At 44.6% G+C, this 24206-nt stretch overlaps 1 protein-coding gene across 1 annotated transcript; it reads right to left on the bottom strand.

Annotated features, from left to right (window-relative positions):
* Nucleotides 1-23021: 23021 nt before the first annotated feature.
* Nucleotides 23022-23900, bottom strand: LOC148037096 (uncharacterized). The gene is made up of 2 exons (XM_087677069.1): nt 23604-23900; nt 23022-23534 (listed from the first exon to the last, which is right to left on the bottom strand). Exons 1-2 carry the CDS (start codon nt 23898-23900, stop codon nt 23022-23024), a joined length of 810 nt encoding a protein of 269 aa, XP_087533195.1.
* Nucleotides 23901-24206: the final 306 nt, after the last annotated feature.

Here is a 24206-nt window from a genome sequence, read left to right as displayed (position 1 = left end):
AACATCAGGAAGAACTGGTTCTTCTTCATTTCCTGCAACAAATTCCCAATATCCTTTTCCCATAAGGAAATTTTTCATTCTAAACTTCCATGCTTGAAAGTTGTTCTTGTCAAGCTTTTCAGTGACAATCTGTGAGAGAGAATCAGACGCCATTACAGAACACTGCAAAAAATTATGTCACTGCAAAGAACACAGCTTCAGCCTCACAAGGGCTAATCTGCAAAAGAAAGAATGGTGGAGGCTTGTCTGGCATGGATCGGATTGCTCCACGGGCTGGAAATGGTGATTGGTGATGGTGCTGGACATGAAGTGCTGCTGATTTCCAAATCTACAGCCATGGACATGAAACCCGAAACACGCAAATAAGCGGTAATTTAAAATTTTCAAATGAAATTTGAGCTTTTATGGCTTTTGATGGATGAAAAGTTGTTCATGTGGGATAAAAATTGTTCATGTTGCTGTTTTCTATGAGTTCTTGCTGGTCATAATCAAAAAATCAGAAAAATATGCATTTTGTGGTTCAAAATAATATGCTAAAACACGTAAAACATGGAAAAACAAGGGAAAATGAGGGTTTTTGGCATAAAAATGGGAAAGTAAATAGGAACATCAACTAAACTTTCATTTTTCTGCAAGAAGGAACTAAGGGCCACAGCCCATAACCTGTTTTGAATTTTCAGTAATTAAATAATGCAGGAAAATAAGGGAAAATACAAGAAAAGGGTGGAAAAACCCTAAAAAATAGGGGAAAAATGCATTTTGGGTTCCGAAAAATAAGGATAAATAAGAGCAATGTTTGTGGGGACTGAAGCATGAGGATTTGCCTCAGTTCAACCCCACCTTCTTGTTCTAGTGTGTTTTTTTTCGTTTTTTCCACATAAAATGATGACAAAATACCCTATAAACTTATCCAACGATGCAATATTTAAACGGGGAAGGGTAGAGAAGTTGAAATATGTCTAAATGCCATGTGAGATGATGGAAAAGTTGTTTATTTTTATTCATAGCATTTAGGATGGATGATAATTAAAATTAAGAGCTTAGTAGCACGAGGATCACCTCGGTGCTAGGCCCATGCAATAAAGCACGAACGGTAGTTGGAAACCATTAAAAGAATGTTTTTGCACTTGCGCACAATACTGTTTGCTAAATGATTGAGCACTAGGCATCCACCAAATGCATAGAGCATGAAAAGAATTTAAAAGTATCAGTGATCAGCTCCTGGACATGCATTGCAATTGGTTTATTATGACATGACCTACGATGAGAGGCAGTGAGGTACCCATGCTGTAGGCTAGTCGTGGGGTCTAGGGGAAAGAGAAGTAAGGACAATGGTACATTCCTGGACACGTTTATTTGGTACCTTGAGCGACTTTTGTGCGAAATGTCTATATGTTGAGCGACGCATCGAGGGGCCAATCCCCAAGGTGTAGGAGAGTCGCAGAGGGTTGACGGCATTCAGCCATAGGAGGAACCCCATGTGTATGTGATTCGAGCCTATTTGGCTATGTGAAAGGGACTCCCTCTGAGGAGTAATATGGGGTAGGATCAGTTGGACTACAACGTATTACGAACGCAATGTTTAGGAAGGCAGAGATTTTGATAGACGCTCCTGGCCGCGAGGCCGAGGGGTTGTCTTGTGCGTAGTGACGAGGCCCGGCTAGTGCATGAGCCAGTGCCGGCCCGCTTTTAGGTCCATCAGTGGTGCGTCTGTCGGGAGCCGCTTAAAAGTGGCGGTCCTCGAATCCTGGTTGTCTAGGGACCAACTAGCAGTTTATGCCAAAGGATACTGTGATTGATCTGTTATTTATCGATAAGCATCGTCTAGCAGAAATCCAAAAGTAAGAGAGAGACGAAAGAGCTAGGCGACGTGCTGAAATTTTTAGGAGATATTCCCCTAAGCGTAGCGGTGTTGAACCCTTACGAGGGAGTGGATCTAGTGGTCTTAGTACCACAAGCAGTAAGTTAGGAGAAGGTGGAAGCTCTAGTGCTCCCCTTCCTTCTATAAGCCAGTCCACGTCAAGTGCGGGAGGTGTAACCCCCCCGTCCCTTATTCCTAGTGCAAATCCAATCCTCGTCATGGCGCAGCCTATTGCAATTCCAGCAGGAACGACGGATTTGCCGGCTCTAGGGTACCCGCTACCCATTTTTAATGGGCTAGTTGAGGAAGATGCAGAACTCCACATTAGGGAGTTTCAAAAGCTGATGTTTAATTGTCGCATCCAAGAAGAAGGACATTTAATGATGTTCTTCAATATGACTCTCAAAGGAAGAGCCGCTATATGGTATCATGGTTTAGAAGCTGGAACCATATTGAACATTGATGCATTTTATGGAGCTTTTCGAAGGGAGTTTGCCCCTGAAAGGGGTGGACAATATTGGTTGCGTGTACTTAACGTGACCCGTCAAGAACCACACGAGGATATTCGTGCTTATGCGAAGAAGATAAAAGAGGTTTTCCGTAAGTTGGACACCTCTATTCCTATCCCCGCAGCTGCCCAATTGCAATATTTCCTTCATGGTTTGGACTTTAATATCCAATTGCAGTTGAGTAGTGTTCCCTTGGGGGATATAGATATTGCCATTACACGAGCACAAGAGGTGGAATCCCGACTACAAGCAGCCTATGCTTCTCGAGGCAATTCGAATATGGGTTTAGTATTGGGAAACAATATGGCAATAGCCAATGGCAGTAGTGGTCAAGGGATGGCGATGGCTAACCCTAATGGGAGAGGAAACATGATGCAGAATGTCCCTTTATTACCAGCTCCCCCTAGCATGTCGATGCCTACGGGCAGTCAAATGGCTCCAAGTGGTGGAAGCCAGGCGGTCAATTCTAACACCATGCCTGTGGCTCAACAACCAATGCCTAATCGAATTGTTAGGCCGATGGAACGACATGGTAATGACCAAGGCTATGAGTCGAGTGCTTCCAATGTTCTTGGCGAGGTTAAGGACATGATGAAGCATTATATCGACATGATTACAGAGCAGTATCGACAAATAGCCGTTGATGTCAACTTCCTTAAAAAACAACAAAATTTGATAGGAAGTAGATACCCAGAGGAGGGTGCACCTTCGAGGTTTAGTTGCAAATGGTGTGGTGGGTAGCACTATCCAAGGAATTGCCCAAATGTTAAGTTCGACATCTGTGGGAAATCCGGCCATTTAGCAGCTACTTGCTGGAGTAAGATCAGTTCCCTCCAGCGAGGAAGTCAGCAACCAAGGCCAGTTAATCATCGTGCGCAAGGAAATGATTCCCAGCGAGAGGACGGGCCTAAACAAATACTTCAACGACCAAAGACTACAGTGGAGGAGCTACCAAGTGGTAGTGGGGTTAGTTTGATTGAGGCTGTACGCGTTAACGATGCTGAAACCTCTAATCTGCGAGCTGTCCTTACAAGAGGTCAAAAGGGTAGAGAGGCCAACAAGGATAAGCCTGTCGATGGAAACCCTAAACAAGGCGACAAAGGAACGCAAGTTTTGGACCCTTCCCTGTAAGGGGGACCTTTGAAGCCCGTAGAGAGTAAAGCTAATAAGGAACCACCAAAGAAGAAGGTGAAAGTTAAGAAAGAGGCAATAAAGCCAGTTCAGCGACCTAAAGAGCGGATGGTTTGGCGTGAAAAGCGAGCTCTATCAAACTATCATGATTTCGATTTGGCGAGCTCTCTTTGCGAAGTCAAGCCGGATGTGAACCTTTTACAGCTTATTAAGCTTTCCCCAGGAGTGCGTAAGGAATTTAGAAAGATCCTGCGTACCGGGTATATCATAGAACCTTTGGGAATTGCACGAGTTGGTGATGACTGGTTTGAGCATGCTGAGAAGCATTGCCCAAGGGTTGCAGCCTATGTCGATGGGATATTAGTAGATTATGCCATTGTCGACACAGGATCATCTGTTAACATTATGAGTTCTGAACTAATGGAAAGGTTGGGCCTTGCGATTCAGAAAGATACCTCCACAATTCTCAGAATGGCAGATGATAGTTTGAGACAGCCGGAAGGCTGCATTACTAAGGTCCATGTCACTGTTGCAAATGTAGAATGCCTGTTGGACTTTAGGGTGATTCGTTTTGCAGGGCAGCCAAGTTACCAAGTATTACTCGGACGACCTTGGATCTTGCAAGCGGATTGCCAAGTAGATATACCCGCTGGTCGACTGATATTCGGCAGAGGTGCCCAGCGTGTGGTGGTTGATGCTTATCCTGAGTCCCCGCAGAGTGAGAGAGCTCCTCTATCTTCTACAGAATTGGAGACATTAGAAGATTTATCTGGCAGTGAGACATCATCGAGTGATGAGTCCAAAGAGGGATCCACCACGGAGGACATCTATTAGATCACTTTGAATGAGTCGATAGAGGGTCAAGATCATATAAGAGATGCATATGTTATCGAGCTAGACCTTAGTATGCCTGATGATTCGCGGCCAATTAAATTAGGTTCTATGCTCAGCTCAACAGAAAGGGAGGACTATGTGGCCTTGATCCAGGAATTCCATGATATCTTTGCCTGGAGTTATGATGAGTTGAGAGGTATTCCTCCTAGTCTTGCTGTTCATACAATTCCGTTGAAAGAGGGCAGTCGTCTTGTACGGCAGAAAGTAAGGCGTATGCCTTTTGAACTGAGGGACGGGCTGTTTGAAGAGTTACAGAAGTTGCGAAAAGCGGGTTTGATTTTTCCTGTGCAACACACGGAATGGTGTTCGCCAGTTGTGATTAGAAAGAAGAAGAATAATCAAATCCGATTATGTGTAGACTTTAGAGAGTTGAATAAGCAGACAGTTAAGGACTACTACCCGTTGCCATTTATTGACCAGATTTTGGATCAATTAGCGGGTAGGGAGATATATTCGTTTATGGATTGCTTTGCAGGATATAACCAAATGGCAATTGCAGAAGAGGACAAGCTGAAAACAACTTTTATTATTGTATTTGGTACTTTTGCGTACCATGTGATGGCCTTTGGTTTATGCAATGCGCCTGGTTCGTGGCAACGAACAACAGATAAGACATTCGGTGACATATCCCCTGAAGAGTTGAAGGTGTTTATTGATGACTTAGGGGCTGCCACCGTGAGAGGAAGACAGTTGATCATTTTAAGAAAATGTTTTGAGCGTTGTAGACAATTTTGCATCGCCCTAAACCCATGGAAGTGTGTTTTTGGAGTACCTTATGGACTATTGCTGGGTCATGTGGTCAGTTCGGTAGGAATTGCGACAGACCCCGAGAAGGTCAAAGTTATAGTTGCCATGGGTCCACCACGCACTCCGAAAGAAGTTCATAGCTTTCTGTCTTCGGTTGGTTACTACCGTAGATTCATCAACGCCTTAGCAGAAAGAACGTTGCCGCTTACAAATTTATTGTCCTTTAGCTGTTCGTTTGTATGGGGTGACCCTTGTAAGGTAGCATTCGAGGATGTGAAACAAGAGCTAGCAAGAGCGCCCGTTTTAAAAGCACCTAAAAGAGGTGAGGTGTTCTATATATTCTCAGCAGCCACTATGTATAGTATCTGCTGCTGTTTAGCCCAAATTTGGGAAGAGAAGTGGTACCACCCGATTGCTTTTGCTAGTCGGAAGCTGGGGGTATCCGAAATCAACTCCACTTACATGGAGAAATTGTGTCTAGCAATGGTCTTTGGGACCAAGAAATTCAGGCATTACATTCTCTATGAGAAAGTCGTGCTCTATACGAAGGTGGAGGGACTGCGACTATTGATGAATAAGTTACACCCGCCTGATCGTCTAGCAAAGTGGTTGATCACTTTGTAAGAATTTGATTATGAAATCAAGAGTAAGCCACCAAGGTTGCAAGGCATCGTGGAATGTCTTGTGGACTTTGGGGAGCCGAAAGAATCTGTGGCTGAAGGTAGTGACGTGGAGTTGTTATTTAAAATAGATACGGCATCTATTCCCTCCTGGTATGCTGCAATAACGCATTATTTATCGACGGGAGAGGCGGGATCCGAATGATCTAAAGCTGAGAAAACGAAAATTAAGCAACAAGCGTTAAAGTTTGCCTTGATCTCAGGTACATTATATCGGCAAGGGGTTGACGACATCTATCGCCGATGTGTGATACCTGACGAGGTGCCATTCATTTTGGAAGAGTGCCATGATTCCGCTTGCGGTGGCCATTTTGCTGGACGGCTTACAGCACAAAAAGCTTTAAGAGCAAGTTATTGGTGGCCTGCCATCTTCCAGGATGCGTTTGTGTATGTTAAGAGATGCGATATTTGTCAACGACATGATAGTCGAGAGAATAGGAAACGACCACTCACCCCTATTATGGCGATACTTCCATTTGAGAAGTGGGGAATAGACTTTGTGGGTCCTATTACTCTGTCATCGACTACGCAAAAGAGGTACATCATTGTAGCAACCGACTACTTCACGAAGTGGTCAGAAGCACGTGCAACAAGGAAAGATGATGCTAAAGAAACTGCTAGTTTCCTTTTAGAGCAGATAATATGCCGGTTTGGTCTGCCGAAAGAATTAGTGTCCGACCGCGGAACTCATTTCCTAAATAAGGTGATTAAAGGTATAACAGAGATGTGGCAAATCAAGCATAACAAGACAACCCCATATAATCCGCAAGCCAATGGGCAAGTTGAAAGTACCAACAAGCAGCTTGTGGGCATCCTGTCCAAAATTGTGTCGGAAAAGAAACGGGATTGGGATAAAAAGTTATACGTGGTAGTGTGGGCCTATAATACGACCTTCAAACGAGCCACTGACCATACCCCGTTCAAGTTAGTATATGGGGAGGAGTGTGTCTTGCCTTTAGAGATTGAGCTGCCAACTATTCGGTTTGCCATCAATCATTCTTTGAGTGATGAAGATGCACTTTTTGAGCGCTTGACGACATTGGCACATTTAGATGAGCTTAAGTTGCAGAGCTTATTGTACCAAGAAGTGGCGAAGCATCGAATGAAGCAGCTACACGACATCAAAGCCAAGAAATACACCTTCAAGAAAGGACAGCTTGTTTTGTATTATGATGCACGACGTGAATTATTCCCAGGCAAGCTAGAACCCAAATGGGATGGGCCCTATAGGATTGTTAGAATAGGAAACAATAAATCCACAGTGTTGTTAGCTGACCTTGAGGGGATAGAATTTAAAAATAAGGTTAATCTTAATAAGATTAAACCTTATTATTTCTGATTGCACTAATGCTATGACTGCCTTGCAGGTCTAGGCGAGATCGATCAAACATCTGCAAGGAAATCATGATAGAGGTTAATGGGTCGTTTGATCCCTTATTTAGAACACCCATATTTAGAACAAAGGTATCATCAGGGAAAGCTCATTTGGTGGAGCAAAGGATACAAGGTGATTGAGCAAGAAGGTGGGACATTTATTTGGGAGATCAAGGTCTTCTGCCATCACTGCCTACAAATTTTGACGAGCATCCCTGTTGAATTCAATGATGATGGAGGGATGGAGCCTACAGTCCACCCATTGAATATGCTGAATTTCGATTACCATAATTACGAGTAGAGTTCCGGATGGCGGGATATGTAAACCCTTTATGGACGTATACCTTGTACTTTGATGGGGGCGTCCAGGGGTGCATGCAAAAAAGGAAGTGTAGGAGTTGTCATTCGAGACCCCCGACGACGCATTGTCATGAAGTTAGCTGCTTATCTCGGGGTGAATTTTACCAATAATATGGAAGAATACAAAGCCCTGATTATGGGTTTGAATATTGCAAAGAAGGGTGGTATCCGCCAGTTATTGGTGAAAGAGGACTCTCAGTTGGTTTTAAATCAACTCAATGGGACATACATGGTACGAAACCCCATCCTTTGTATGTACCATCATACTGCTATAGCCCTGCTAGACGAATTCGATAGAGTGTCTTTTCAGCTGATTCCACGGAATTGGAATCAGTTTACCGATTCATTGGCTAATTTTGCGTATGAAGAAGACCTCTTCTTTAATTGTGGTCCTTGTCCCGATATATCTATTGATGCTGAGATAGGACCTGGTCATTTGTGGGGTATGCTTTCTGAACATGCCCTCTTTGGCAGACGATGGTTGATCTGGGTGATGCAAAGGGTAAGCGAGACTCATCTGCCTTTATTATCTGGGACCCATCGACTGATTAGACGACATGTGATGCGAACACCTCTTGCGATATACGCAGGGGGGATGGGTCATAATTTAATGCACCTAGTGTAGGGCTACGAGCCCTGTTCCCCTGGGAATGGTATGCTTTGATGTCCATCATGATTGTTTCCAGGAGGATGTTATGCGTAGTATTGTTTGATTTCATTAGGCCAAGAGGGCCGATTCAGTTTTGTAGCAAAGTCATGTCTGATTTCATTAGGCCAAGAGGGCCATTTCCCTGTCTAGTGCGGGTGCGTTTAATCGGGTTTTTGTTTTAAGTGTTGTGTTGGACAGGTTTCGTGGTTCGTGGACTTTGGTGGAGCTTGGAGAAGCCTTTGCTGCGATGGAAGCTTCTTGTGGCCAATCCAGGTGATACCTCTCCTTTACGAGTATCTTTCTTTCCTGTTATATTTGTATTTGTACTTGTCGAGGGGAGACATTTTTGTTGGGGACCAGCAACCAAGGCATGAAGTCCTAGGTTTAGGTTGAGTATGTTTGAGGGAGGTCGGAGTAGTCATTGCCTCCTGCAACGACATTGTTAGACATTGAAAGACCTGTTTTAGAAGGACGCCCTAGTGGCCCTGTTCTGCTAGCCTGCTAGGCAGCCGTTCTAGGAGTTTTTGTTAGTAGTGAGGCAGTTAGAGAAGCCTGCCAGGAGATAATAATGATGATGCCCAGAAACTTTGTACATCCTAAAAGATGAATATAAATACGAAGGTGTGTAAAAAGGGGTTCTAACCCCTATCAAAGAAAAGAAAAGGAATGAAAATATATAAGCAGTTGATCATTGCCTTGCGAAGGCCTGGTAGGTTCCTGGGGATGAATCAGACCTGGGGCTGATACCTTGTCTTCCTAGGGGTGGCTTCTTGCTGTAAAAAACAATATCAAAACAAGGAAGGTTGGAGCGAAAATAAAAGTGAGCGTTAGAAAAGGATTAAGTGTCGCCTTGCGAGGGCTTGGTAGGTTCTTGGGTGCCGAGACAGGTCCTGAGGCCGATGCCCTGTTCTCCTTGGGTCACTACGCTCAGCTCCCTCCTTTTTACATGCCCAAGTATGTTCATCCAATAAAAACCCTAGAAGAAGCAATGTACTGAAAGGAAATATTTCTTGATCAGGCTATAGGAGTCCTCGCCTTGCAGGAGCTCCTAGTGGTGTTGTTTTTAGTTGGTAAGTAGTGCAGATTACCACTTAGGGCAACCTCTTTGATAGGGTTTTTTAGTTTGGCTGTGTTGGAGCAGCTGGTTAGTGACTCACTTTGGATCTTCTATTAAATGATGCTAGGTCTACTCCTTGTGGATGTCATGCCTTGGTTCTGTCCAGGGGTAGGGGAAGCATGGTGCTGAGTTTTATTCTATATTTGTTTTGTATCAGTTTGATGCTTCTTTGGTTGTTTATGTGCAGATATGTTCGTGGATTCGACGGGCTGAGTCGTCCTATCCCGTGGTTGCCAATGAGAGAGGAATTTAGGTGACAGAAAGTGCTTAAAAATAGCAAAAAATTATGAATATCAAGGGGAAAATGTTCACTGTCAAAGGCGGCGGCTCGATCTAGGACGATTTTAAGCGCCAAAGTGCTTTAAAGGCGCCCGAGTGACACTTGTTGATTTTTCATAATTTTTCAGACAGTCGTGCAGGTTGACATGAGCTACTGGCCAATGCGGGATGCTAAGCCGGACGCCCAGGATTTTTCAGAGCTCAATTCCGAGTCCGGACGGGGAAATGGCCAAGAAATCGGTCAAGATGCGAAGGGGTGGACAAAATTTGGCCAAAATGGGCAAGTGACCCTTGGGAGCCCAAAATTTAAATGTAGCATGGCATTTCACATGAAATGAGATGCATGAAATCGTGGAGAAGGCGTGAGCAGGAGGGCGCCGATTTTTTCGCCCTCTTGTTGATCATGCCTCTCCCAGCCTGCAAACAACCCCCCCCAATGATCATGGGCATTCATTCCCCTCTGGATGCTGACTTTATCGCCGCCCTTCGCTCACGCAATGATGCCCTCTTTGAAGATCTCTGATTTCAGTCTTTCTCTCTCCTCCCTCTCTCTCTTCTAAAGGCAAGTTCATGTGGGAAGAAGAAGGAAGAAGAAAGAATGGTGAAGGCTTGTCCGGCATGGATCGGATTGCTCCATGGGCTGGAAATGGTGATTGGTGATGGTGCTGGACATGAAGTGCTGCTGATTTCCAAATCTACAGCCATGGACATGAAACCCGAAACACGCAAATAAGCGGTAATTTAAAATTTTCAAAGGAAATTTGAGCTTTTATGGCTTTTGATGGATGAAAAGTTGTTCACGTGGGATAAAAATTGTTCATGTTGCTGTTTTCTATGAGTTCTTGCTGGTCATAATCAAAAAATCAGAAAAATATGCATTTTGTGGTTCAAAATAATATGCTAAAACACGTAAAACATGGAAAAACAAGGGAAAATGAGGGGTTTTGGCATAAAAATGGGAAAGTAAATAGGAACATCAACTAAACTTTCATTTTTCTGCAAGAAGGAACTAAGGGCCACAGCCCATAACCTGTTTTGAATTTTCAGTAATTAAATAATGTAGGAAAATAAGGGAAAATACAAGAAAAGGGTGGAAAAACCCTAAAAAATAGGGGAAAAATGCATTTTGGGTTCCAAAAAATAAGGATAAATAATAGCAATGTTTGTGGGGACTGAAGCATGAGGATTTGCCTCAGTTCAACCCCACCTTCTTGTTCTAGTGTGTTTTTTTTCATTTTTTTCACATAAAATGATGACAAAATACCCTATAAACTTATCCAGCGATGCAATATTTAAACGGGGAAGGGTAGAGAAGTTGAAATATGTCTAAATGCCATGTGAGATGATGGAAAAGTTGTTTATTTTTATGCATAGCATTTAGGATGGATGATAATTAAAATTAAGAGCTTAGTAGCACGAGGATCACCTCGGTGCTAGGCCCATGCAACGAAGCACGAACGGTAGTTGGAAACCATTAAAATAATGTTTTTGCACTTGCGCACAATACTATTTGCTAAATGATTGAGCACTAGGCATCCACCAAATGCATAGAGCATGAAAACAATTTAAAAGTATCAGTGATCAGCTCCTGGACATGCATTGCAATTGGTTTATTATGACATGACCTATGATGAGAGGCAGTGAGGTACCCATGCTGTAGGCTAGTCGTGGGGTCTAGGGGAAAGAGAAGTAAGGACAATGGTACATTCCTGGACACGTTTATTTGGTACCTTGAGCGACTTTTATGCGAAATGTCTATATGTTGAGCGACGCATCGAGGGGCCAATCCCCAAGGTGTAGGAGAGTCGCAGAGGGTTGACGGCATTCAGCCATAGGAGGAACCCCATGTGTATGTGATTCGAGCCTATTTGGCTATGTGAAAGGGACTCCCTCTGAGGAGTAATATGGGGTAGGATCAGTTGGACTACAACGTATTACGAACGCAATGTTTAGAAAGGCAGAGATTTTGATAGACGCTCCTGGCCGCGAGGCCGAGGGGTTGTCTTGTGCGTAGTGACGAGGCCCGGCTAGTGCATGAGCCAGTGCTGGCCCGCTTTTAGGTCCATCAGTGGTGCGTCTGCCGGGAGCCGCTTAAAAGTGGCATCCTAATAGATGTTCTCACATACATCCACATGTAGCCATTCGACCCTTTGATCTAGATCGCATAGCTCAATTAGAGTACAATCCCAATTTCTATACTTGGCTCTTGATGTGGATCCTAGACCACATTGCAGAATGCCCTTAACTTCGTAACTTTCAATCCTAGGAAGGATTCTTCTCAAGCTCGAAGGGGAGGGGAGATAAGGTGAATCAAACCAAAACCAAGGAAAATCAAGCAAACGCATAAACACGTAAAAAACAAGTGAGGTAGGGAAAATGGCACGAGAACTTTGAAATAATTGAAAAAAAAAAGGGTCAGATCTGAAGGGAAGAATCTACATTGGATTTTAATGCTTTCATTCAATAAACACATAGAGTCTTTCTTTTCCAGCAAATTATTATTTTGAAAGCACTAATGAAAACTTGGGTTCATGATAGGGATAAAAGATGTCGCAGCAAGACCGTGCCCACCAACTCCCATTCACAGAGTAGGAAAGGACGTAATATCGCATCACCCTAGAAAACTGCACCTACAACTAGCTCAAATTTTGAACCACCCGTAACATAGAGGGTGTGGTGGCCAAGGAGAAAATAGCCAAGAGAGTTTGTCGACCAGTGCAACCTCACAAAGTACCTTAAGAAGTTTGCATAAGAGCCTGACCACAAGAAGTGTATGGAGTTCCTCAGGGCATACAACCCAGACCAGGAGTGTGGCACCGTGACAATGGGAAGGGGAGAAAAGGCCAAGCAGGTGCAGGTACACTTAAACCCAACCTTGGTGGAGAAGGTGTTGGGGTTGGAGCCAAAGGTAGAGAAAAAGCATAAGAGAAATGTTTATTCCATGCTTAAGATGAAGAGGGAAGAAGTGCTGACCAATGACGGCATCAGCATCTAGGACATCCCTGATGCGGAAGCCCATCTACAAAGCAAAGCTAGTGCATGCGCTCTTCTCTAGCCAGCGCTACAACTCCTTGATGCATTGAATCAGCGTGCCTGTGCTGGAGAATGTGGCAGCTTGCACCTTGGACGAAGTTGACTGGAATGGCTATGTACGTAAGACCATTGAGCAAGTGGCAAAAGCGCTAGCTTTAGGCAATAAACCAATAGGTGGGGATTCCCCAGCGTCTAAGACCACAAAAAGAAAGAAGGCCTCATCCAAATCCTCATCCATTGGCTAGGAAAGCATTTTGACTACCCTCATTCAGGAGGTGGTAAAATAGGCTCCAAGATGCAGAGGAAGGAGAAGGAGAAACACCTGAGAGATCGCCCCCTCACCAGGACAAAGAGGTATCTAGTGAGAGAACCGAGAGTGAAGAAGAAGGGAAAGAACAAAAGGAACAAATGAGAAAGAAGACAACATGGAAACCTGTTAGAAAGATGACACAAAAGAAGAAGCATAACGAAGGCCGAAAAAAAGAGAAAGAGGATTTAGAGAGGGCAAAGAGGGAATCCCTCAAGGAGGACAAAGAGAGGGAGAAGAAGAAATTATAGAAAGTAGATAGATTAGGAAAACAGAGAAAGAGAGGGAGAGAAGAGCTGTTGAAGAAGAGGAGGAGCTAAGAAGGAAGGAGGAGGAAGACTTGGCCGAAGCTACACGCCGATCAATCGAATAGCAAAGCAGGGTAGATGACCTAGGGGCTATGAGCCTGCCCAAAGAGGAGGGGCCTAGTTCCAGCACACAAGTGCCAGAAATCGTACAACCGGCCGTCATCGAGGGCAAAGGCAAGGCTCCCATCCACCCTATTCCGACCCTCCTGGTGCCTCCCATCGAAGCAACAACCCCCACCAGCGCAGATGTCTCAAACTTCATGGCGTGGATGTAGTATTTCATTAACAAAGAACTGGTCCAAGGGAAGAGCACCGAGACCATAGCCACAGGGCAGAAAAGGCCGGTCATGGACGACGAGACAGGATCCGAAGCACCAGAAAGTGGAGGCCTTGACTACTCCCATCCACACAACAATGACACTACTATCTAATTACGACGAGTATGTTACCGAGCCTCTCTCAATTGGAGGAGGCTGAGGAAAGGAAGATAGTTGTGGCTGACTTGGCGGCAGAAAAAGAGTCAGTGGCTGCACTTCAGCTCTAAAAGAGCCAAGTAATAGCCATGCAACAAAGGGAGATCTTTGATCTCAAACAAGAGCTAAAGGCTAAGGATGACAGGGAAAAGGGCTGGAGGCAGCTGGAGGATGAAACACAAGAACTCCTGAAGATGAAAAGAGAATACAAGCTCCTAATCGTGCAACTTGAAGAGTTGACTGCAAAAACCGATCAGATAAAAAATCTTATGGCTAAGTTTATTGCCAAGGACAAGGAAAGAAAGCAGGAGTTGGAGCAGTAGCAGAAAGAGATCAAAACCATGACCAACAAGCTGGACCAAGGAAGGAAAGAATAGGAAACCATGAGCAAAGAGCTAAAGGACCAAGAGAAAAAACTCATGTCCTTGGTCCAGAGGCAGGGTGAGAGCATGGAAGAGATGAAGAAGAGAGACGAGGAATGGGCAAGGCAAAATGAAAGAAGGGCAAAGACACTAGTGCAGCCCATGGCTCTAGTAGAGAAAGAGAAGATCCTTGCAGAGAGAGCAAAGCAGAAGCCACCTAGGTAGCCTTTAATACCCAGTAGAAGGCCTTCCTAGATACACTGATGGATACCACCTACCCAGAAGAAGGAGAGTCATTGGAGGTGGTTAAGAAGAAACTCAGTATCACATGCAGAGCTCTGCACGCAGGGCTGCAGATGCCACCCCAACCTCCAGAGGTTAAGCTGAGCCTGGATGATCAACAAAAGTACCTCTTATTGGCTGGCCTAACCCCCCAGGAAATTGATGCGATAGGGTTTGAAGATGGAATCCAACAAGGAGACCAGCAGGGGGATGAAGTTGATCTTCAATTCCATATGGGAAGGTTTAGAGAAGAGGTGATCTCACAACCCCCCTTCTTGCATTTCCAAGAGCAACAACCAGTCCACACATCTACGGAAAGATAAGCTGCACTCAAGCAAAGAAGGAAAAAATTAGTAGAAGAAACCAAAAAGCAGCTAAGAGCCAAGCCAGTCGTGCAGCCATCCATGCTCCTTCCACCATGCCTTGATGACATTCCTGCAGGATTCCACACAAAACTGGTAGTTTGGGAGCGACAGAAAAGAGAAAAAGTGCCATCCACTTTAGTTTTCTCATGCCCAATAGCCTGCAGAGGGTCTTATCACTCAAGGTGATGGAGGAGGTGATTGGGATTGGTAGCCGACTACTAGGACAGAAGTGGCTGGAAGAAAGAGTGAAGAACCCCACTCTCTGGGGAATTGAAGAAGCAAAATTTTGGAAAAATAAAGTGTTTGAAGTGTCACATTCCATGCAAGGTTGTAGTTGCCAGCCCCTATGGAGGAGGGGGTGTGCGACATAAGCATGCTCGCCTCGATGGCTTTTTGCAACACCTTGCCCTACGAGAGGAATAACCCCACATTGGGATAAGTTACTTACACTACTGCTACATGAAGATGTAAAGATTGGCTTAAATACAAGTTCAAGCACATATCAAGGTGACAGAGATGTTGTCTTTTACTCTAGTGAATGAGCTAGAGGTGGTAGAGCTCGTGGATCTTTTCGAGTCGAGGAGACACTCAAAACACACCTCATCAGAATGGTGTGGCAAAGAGAAAAAAAATAGGTGCTTATGGAAGCTGCCAGGGCAATGCTTAATGAAAATAATTTGCCAAATGCTTATTGGGCTAAAGCAGTGGTTATTGTAGTTTATGTGTTGAATCGAACACCTACATCTGGGGTTCATGATTTGACTCCCGTATGAGAAACTGTATGGACACAAGCCCAACATTAGTCAACTAAAAGTATTAAGCTACATTTCCTACATACATGTGCTTGATGATAAGAGCAAGAAGTTAGACCTGAAATTTTTCAAAAGTGTTTTTCTTAGCTATGCACAGGAGAGAAAGTCTTACAATTCTATGATCCATCCACTCGAGAAACCCTGATCTGCAGGGATGTAGCTTTTGATGAGATGGACTCATGGTATGGTTATATGAATGCACCGGTCTTTGATGGATTAGCCAGCCCTACTTATGTTGAAAATTATCCTTTAGATAGTATGTCTATGAGTTGACCAACAGGTCATGGTTCATCTATTGTTAGTCCTTGGACAAGACAACTTCGCTGTCATGCTACTGTATCCACTGACATAGATATGTCAGTGAGGGGGAGATTGGATGAAGACAAAGAAAATATGTTTGATGATGTGACTGGCCCACTTACATATGGATATGAGTCACCTGGTAGTGATAGTCTTAATAGTGAATTGGACATACCATCAGTTATGATGCCTAGTGCAAGGCAAAGCAGGTATGTGCCACCTCATGAGAGGCAATTCAGAGTGCACCGCAGTTGAGGAGATCTAAAAGAATCAGAAAACTAGTTGATAGCCTGACATAGAGTGGCTATTCAACCATACATTATGCATATATGACTAAAGTGTCAGGCTACAAATAGCCTACGAAGTTCAATGAGGCAGTTATAGATGAGAATTGGTGTGCTGCCATGGATGAGGAATATGTAGCATTGGCTGAAAATGAAGCATGGAAATTGGTATGTTTACCTAAAGAAAAAGTACCCATTGACTGCAAATGGGTTTATAAAGTGAAATGCAAGTCGAATGGTTAATTGGAAAGGTATAAAACTTGGCTGGTTGCAAAGGGATATGCATAGCAGTAGGCGGCCTAGATTATAAGGAGGCTTTCAACCGAGTTGTCAAGATGGAAACGGTAAGAATAGTTATTGCATTAGCGGCTTCTAAGGGCTGGAAATTATGGCAGATGGATGTCAAAAATGCAAGGTAAATGGCTATCCAAGTGGTCAAAATCAAACTCGGAAGAGGAATGCCTATCTGAGCATCTAAGTGGCCATCCAAGGTTGAGGATTTGATCATTTGAGGCCCAAAGTCTGAGTGGTTAGACTCTTGTCTGAGTCTACATTCGAGTGGACTTAAGTTGCTCAGATGTCTAAGCTCGATAAGAATTCGACTATTCGAGGCATGTGATCGCCATCGAAGTGATGCATGAAAACACATCGAATGACACAAATATTCATTTTTATAATTTATTGATCAATATCCAATGTACCCAAGGTTTTGAATAAATGCAAGAATCATCCATAAGGACTTAGAGCATACCTAAAATGCCTAAATCTGTCAATGCCAAAGATTGCTAGTGTTGCTGCCTCTGGACTTGTCACTACCTATTCCCCTCAATAGTATGCAAATGAGCTCTCTCTTCCCCTTTTTCACCTTTTGTGTTCTATCTTTCTCCCCTTACACACTATTATTCTTCCTAGATATTAATTTTTCTTTCTTTATTTCCCGATTTCCTTGTCTCCTGGTTATATAGAGGGTTATCTTTCCATATTTCCCAAGTCTTAATGTCTCAAATCTTATCAAAATTCACTTCTCCTACTCTAGTAATGCACACAGAAAGCTTTCTAAACCTAAATAAATCCACAAGAGAGATCGAATGGCCTCCGACTACCTTGCTTCCTACCTAAAACCAATTGTAATTTTGGAGATGAACTCTTACTTCGTCACTCAATTTGGAGTGCACAAGTACTCAAGCTTCAATCTATTAGTCTTGGCAATGGAACCAACATGTCATCACTCTTGCAAGAAAACCCAGCAAGACCCACAGATCGCTTATTACTTTAAGCGTTTCAAACCGAGCACTATGGCTACCTCTCACATAGCCATGCACACTCTTCCACACCCAAATGTAGTGAGCATAAATTTGAGTCCCATCAAGTATCTCCTTCCACAAATTGGTTGATAGCTCCACAACTCAAGATGCACCCTCGAGCGAGCTCCATCTCCAAGCTCCGAGATTTGACCTCCATAGCCATGTGCACAAGAAGGGAGAAGAAAAGAAGATGAATATGAAGAGAGGAGAAGAAGAGCTTCTCCATGGTTCCTCACTCTCCCTCTCATGCACAAGAAGGAAGCAAGAGCAATAAGCAAAAAGAGAACAAGCTTGGCCACACACAAGAATGAGCTTCTTCGTTCATTTTTTGACTTTTATACATGCCCTATTCCTTCCCTGGGTAGCCATCCCTATTATTGTGGCCGCAAATCCATACCTCTCATTCTTTACAACTTGCACAGGCGAGATCCCATTGCTCTTTTACAAAATGAATTGCAATGCATGTGACACTTTTCTTGCTAATGTATTAAGGTGTGTTTACTATTACGTGCTTCATTTTACATTTGAGACTTTTTCCTCTACTTCATGTCTTCATTTTTTTTTAGTGTGCAGTGTCCTCCGTCTTCCTCTTGCCTTGGGATTTTCTTTCATTTTTTATTTTTCAAATTTTTCATCTTGGTCTTCTGAGCATGTAACAATTAAGAGAAATAAAGGCAAACAGAACTAAATTCCGTAGTTTTATAAATCCTTTGGAGCAATTCATTTTCTCACTATAAATCAATGCAATAGAGCTAGTTTTGTAGAAAAGAATTGGAGCAATTTCTCATTGTACATAAATGAAATCAAGTTTTTAATATGTTTGAGTCATATTGGACTTTTTTTAAAGAGTATTCACTAATTTATATATTTACCTATGGGAATCACATGTGTTTAATACTTTCATATGGTCCCCATGATGATTACTACAATACTATACATTTTCATCAATAATTGTTTTGTTTCATCAAAACTCACTACAAGGATACAAGCACATAGCGATGGCGGTTTCCGACGTAAATTAGCGGTGTCTCTTTTTGCATCGCAAATGCAATGCAAATAGCGATGGTACTCATGCAAAAAATGTGGGTCGAAACCCAAGCACGTTTGTGCAAACGAACGAAAGAGAGAGCGAAAGAGAGAGCAAACTCCATCTTGCGTTTGAGAGGGAGAGGGAGAGAAAGAGAGAAAGAAGGAGAATGAAAGCTTCTCACCGTCGCCACCGCCGTTTGTGAAGAAAAGGAGGAAGTGTACGAAGGGCAAAGAGGAGCCGCCGAATCTATCCTCAGGTCTTTGCAGTGAGTCCATTGTTTCCTCTTGCTTTGTTTTCCTTATTTCTCCTTTTCTTTTGCTTGTTTTTATTAAAAATCATGTGTATTGAGAGAGAAAAAGAGGAAATGCGAGAGGGAGAGGAAGAGAGAAAAACAAAGAATGAACGCAAGAGAGAGGGAGAAAATATTAAACATAATATAATAGAGAAAGAGAGAAAGAGAGAAAGAAAGAAAGAAAGAAAGAAAGAAAGAAAGTTATATTAACGTCTTCTAAAGACCAAAACTGGCCTATGAGACAAACTGTGATACAACTGATGAGGTCCAGCTATCCAAAATAAAAGTGCTGAATGAAAAGCTAAAAACTGGAAACTGAAAATACGGTGCTGTGAGTGTGATAAGTGTCGTGTATGTGTATGTGCGTATGTAGCTCTGGTACTCCAGATAATGGCTACAAAAGGGGAACAAATGTCGGCTGTGATAGGGGAACAACTGTCGGCTGTGATAAAGTGGTGCGATGTGTATATGTAACAGATGCAGGGAGATATACTATCCTGGGATGTAATAGCAGTCATCAAAGTCGCTAATAGCAGGTGATCCCTCCTAGATGCAGGATGTGGTACATCGGCGGTGGAGAAAGAGCAAACTGGAGATCTGAGATCCAATGTGTCGAGTGTCGTCGGATCTCAATCTGCTGTCAATGTAGATCAAGAATCCTCCGGATCTCCTGCCGGTGTGGCTGTGGGGTCCAAAACCCACGGATCCTCGTGTGGCGTCGGGTACGCTGGTCCTCAGCCTGCTGTAGTGTGAGCCCGGAGGTCTGGCTGGAGGCTGGTATAGTAGCTCTCACTCTGTCTGTCTGAAAGAACTGTGTAATAGTCATCTGGGTGGGCCCCTCTCTGACTGGGACCCGCTGTCTGCTCTGCTCTCTGATGTGCCATGCCTCTCCCAGAAAACGGCCAAATGATCTCTTATCCATATCAGTCATACATCCCTGAAGTGAGCTGCTCAATGTGTATCTAGATCTCAACTCTGAGTATGCCGGGCATCTGAGAACAAAATGCTCCTCACTCTCCACCTCTGATCTGAAAAGGGGGCATATCCTCTCCTCTCGCAGGATGCCACTGGCTCTGCCACTCTCAATCATAAGCTGATGTGATGATACCCTGAGTTGTCCAATAAGAACTCTCAATCGATGTGGCATATAGATCTGCATATATCTCGGAATCTCTATGAATCCCTGCTCTGATATCCTCAAGAACTGTGTATAATAATGTGCCATCTTCGATGGCAGTGGCTGTGCAGGGCTGACCCATGTCCTCTGTATATAAATATGCCATATCTCCTGTCTGATGACTCTGTTCCTCTTAGAGAGAGAGAGGGTGTAAGTGGGAGCCTGAGTATCATATAGAAGAGGTGGGAGTCTATCAATGTCCAGCCCATGTCTGTCAAACCAGCTCTAGTCTGTGCATACCATGATGTGGTATCCCCCGCTCAAGCCATCTCCTGAGATGCCATATATGCTCTATATGCAATGCGATCTCTGTCCATATCCTGAAATTTGTGTAGGAAGCAGACTGTCTGAAATAATGCCTCGACTAGCATGGGCGGTGTGGCAAGCTCTGCTCGCACAATGTCATGTGGGACTGAGGCCTTGCTGCGAATCAATCTAGATATCATGATCACCTGAGGTCTCTCCATCAATGTCCATACATAATCGGCAAGGCCTGGCTCCCATATAGCTGCTCCATACATCAGTGCTGGAGTGACTAGAGTATCAAAGAGCCACCCCTTGGTGCGGGGCTCCTGGAAATGTGCCTGATGACACTGTCGCTCCATAAGAGCCAATGCTGAGTATCCCCTAGTGAGGCGGTCTCGAGCTGCCTGTGTCATCGAGAAAGTCCCTGAAGCTGCTGTAAAGGTGACTCCCAAATATACATATGATCCAGTGACCTCAATACTCCCTCCTGCTACCATGAAAATACTCTGTCTGCGTATCTGAGCTGATGTATGGAATATAAGAACCTTGGTTTTACCAAGGTTCACTGTCATGCCTCTCTGTATGCAAAAATCATCCAATGCTAATAAATGCTGTTGTAATCCCTGAGCTGAGTCTGAGACCAACACAATGTCATCTGCATATAGTAAGATATGAACTGTGGCTCCACTGAGATCTATACCTCCACCGGCTCGCTGTTGAATAAACTCTACTATCTCGTCAATGTATAGCCCAAATAGAGTCGGTGAGAGTGGGCATCCTTGCTTCACACCAATGGTGCTCACAAGGGGATCTGATATACCTCCCGGACATCTGACTCTGCCAGTAATCTGCTAATATAGTGCATAAATACCCCACATCATGTCATCATCCACCCTGAGATCAAGTAGGCGTCTGAAAAGCCTCTCTCTCGGAACCGTGTCAAAGGCTTTGCGGAAATCCACAAAGCAACAATACAATCTCTGTTTCTTCACTCGTGTCTGGTCGATCAGACAACGGAGAGTGAAGATGTGGTCTATGGTAGAAAATGCCCGTCTGAACCCTGCTTGTCCGGGTGTGCGCATGCACTCTCTCTCTGCCAGTGTGCTGAGCTCCTCCTCCATCACCGTGCCATAAAGTTTGGACAAAACTGTCCCAATCATGATGGTCCTATATGTGTTAGGATCCATAGGATCCCCTGACTTGTGGATAGGTACAATGGTGTGCTCTCCACGAGTCAGGGAACCCCTCAGACAATGCACGGTTGAAGAGGTGAGCAATGAGTGGAGCCAATGTGTCTCTGCCATATATAATATGCTCTGCTTGAAGATCAAACTGGTCTCGAGCGCGGCCATGCTGTAACCGTGAGATAGCATGTTTCACCATACTAGTGGTGAAAAAGGATGAAATACCTGGTCTCGCTGTACATGGTGTAGGTATCAGCGGCTGTGCGGGTACATGATATAAACTCTGTGCGTATCCATGCCATACTGCAGGGTCATGTATCGGTGTGGGGGAGCGTGGTTCTCTGATCTGCCTCCATGCCTCTGCACAATCTCTGCTCATAAGAAGGTGGTATATATCCCAATATCTCTCCTCCTCCCATTCTCGCTTTTTACGGCGGGTCAAGCGGTGAATGCGTCTCTGTGCCTGTCTGTGTGTGATCTCTCCTCTGGCCTCCAAATCGCATAGCTGTCGACGTAGATCTCTGCACTCATTGTCATACCACCTGTTCTGTGGCATGGTACCGGTCCGAGGGGGGTGCGTGTATGTGTGATGTGGAAAACTGAGTGTAGCAGAATCATGCAGAATGCGTGTGATATCAGTGGTCAGTGTATCAAGGGGTGCGTATGGATCAAGTGACGTGATGTGCTCCTCCAGATGCTGTGAGTAAACATATACGAGCTCATGAGTGAAGTGTATGGTAGTATGCATGTGGGGTATGATATCTGCAGGTGGTGATGGTAATGAGGTGAGGAGTGAGAAACTGAGAAAGGTGTGATCGGCACTGAGTGGAAGTCTCCCAAGGCCGAAGGACTCGATAGTATGCATCCCATCGATCGGCCCGAGCAGATAATCTATAGTTCTCTCGCCCCCCCATGTGGGAAGCATGTAAGACCTCCTGAATATGGCCATCGTGCCATCCCGTTATAAATAACGAGATGATGTCTACTACAAAGCTCAAGTAAATGCCCTCCATACCTTGTGGCGTCTGGCCCAGTATCTGCTGACTCCCTACTGATCCCCAACTCTTCAGGGTCTAATGCTCTCATGATCTCTAGCTGCTCCATATCAAAACTCTCACATTGTCGGCTCTGTGTGTGCCCGTTGAAGTCTCCCATAAGGAAGACCTCACCCAAACTAGAATACAGAATAATGTCCTCTGAGAGCTGTGAATAAGGGGAGGGGGAATCTCTAGCCTGAATATCACCCTGCGTAGTAGCATATCTGGACCCTCGTGGTGAAAAGTAGCATACTTCCATATAGATCCATCTCTCATCTGATATTTGCACTCTGATCCATATGTAACTGGCCTCCTCATCTCGTCTCACTAACTGGATATGTCTCTGTATCCCCTGACGGATTGGAACTGCCACCCCTCCTGAGCCCCTAGATGTGCTCTGCCTAGTAGTAGCCCCGTATGCAGATACCCACTCAAATCCTGTAATGCGTGAGAGCCCTCTCTCTGGGCTCTCATGTGTCTCTGTGAGGGATATAACATCATGGTCGGGCAAAATCTCCTCAAGTCTGTCCGGTCGTGACCATAGGGAGCCGTTGCAGTTCCAAATTGCCACACTTATCGGGGTCTCCTATACAGTCCTCTGCCCGTCTCATAGGCCACGCCCCCCTATTTGGTGGGGCGTCCATCTATAAAAATCCCGCCATCTCGATAGAAGGCCTTACGGCCTTCTCTATGTGCTTGGAGTATCTGTGGCATGCATGCTCGTCTGTGTGCAATCTGCATCTGAGTCAGGTCCTCATCCATGAAGATGGGAGCCCCAGTCATCCCTCGGAGCGAAATCCTCTTCCGAAAGAAAGCGACTCTGTCCTCCGATGTGCTCATATGTAATATCAGAGCTCTGACCCTGGTAGTATCTCGTCCTGCACGCCATGCTTGAGTAAAGGGCATGCTCGTGTACCCTAGTCGGGTGCATAGCCCGCGTGCGTCCTCCTCTGGAGAGGCCCCTTCGGGGAGCCCGGTAATACGCACGTTCAATCTACACGCGTTCCTGAGCCTCTCCTCCTCTAAGGTCTCCTGAACCCGGGCTACCTCCTCCTTTTTATTTTCTTCCTGGACCTCCTTCTTAATGTTCTTCTTCACTACCTCAATCCACCCCTCCTTATTCCCTTCTAATTCTTCCTTCATGTTTGCTTTGATTTTTTTCTCCCATCCCTCTCTCGAAGCCTCAACTTCGGTTTTAATGCATACCTGGAGGTCCTCTCGGCATTCCTTCGTGATAGCCTCTCGGAGGTCCACTTTGAAATCCGCGTCCTCTCTTGCCTCCCGTAGATGTGACACTTCCGTTTGTAGCTTGTCCAGGTCGGTTTTGAGATCCCTCTTCTCTTCTGTGAGTGTCTTCACCATCTCCTCCAGTCGCCGGATCCTCTCATGGAGCTGGCGGGTTTCTTGGTTCAAGGCATTATCTGCATCCTTCTTGAAATCTTTCTTCGCCTCCTTGATAGCTTGGTTGATTAGAGGCTCCACGTTATGGAGCTCGAGCGGCATGTCGCCTCACTGGGAAAAAGCCCCCTCGATAGACCTGTTGAATGTCAGAGAAACCACCTTCAATGAAGAAAGTTTCCCACTTTTCACCTCCTCCTGAAACTGCACATCCACAAATGATGTCCCAGCTTGCACATTCCAGGAGCCTTCCTTCTGCAATGCCTCTAAGCTTGACAATGTGTAACCCTTTGGAAGAACAAAAAAATCCTACACACTACGAATCTGAATGTATGTGACCCCAGGCTGGGCAGGCTGTTTTAGAGCATGAAAAGCGAGAGCAGAAATGCCAGATCCTCCAATGCCCAAAGA

The sequence above is a fragment of the Lygodium microphyllum genome, chromosome 4 (assembly GCF_053477565.2).
Source record: "Lygodium microphyllum isolate KBCC chromosome 4, Lygodium_microphyllum_v1.1.10, whole genome shotgun sequence".
Classification (NCBI taxonomy): Eukaryota; Viridiplantae; Streptophyta; class Polypodiopsida; order Schizaeales; family Lygodiaceae; genus Lygodium; species Lygodium microphyllum.
Note: the sequence above shows the minus strand (reverse complement) of the source record. Positions and strands in the feature narration are given on the sequence as shown.

What these genes read in the sequence shown, in the direction of transcription:
- LOC148037096 (XM_087677069.1), bottom strand. Translation starts at nt 23,900, where the DNA reads ATGCCGCTCGAGCTCCATAACGTGGAGCCTCTAATCAACCAAGCTATC. An exon ending in AATGCCGAGAGGACCTCCAG is followed by an intron (nt 23,535 to 23,603) that starts GTATGCATTAAA and finishes GCAAACATGAAG; the next exon opens with GAAGAATTAGAAGGGAATAA.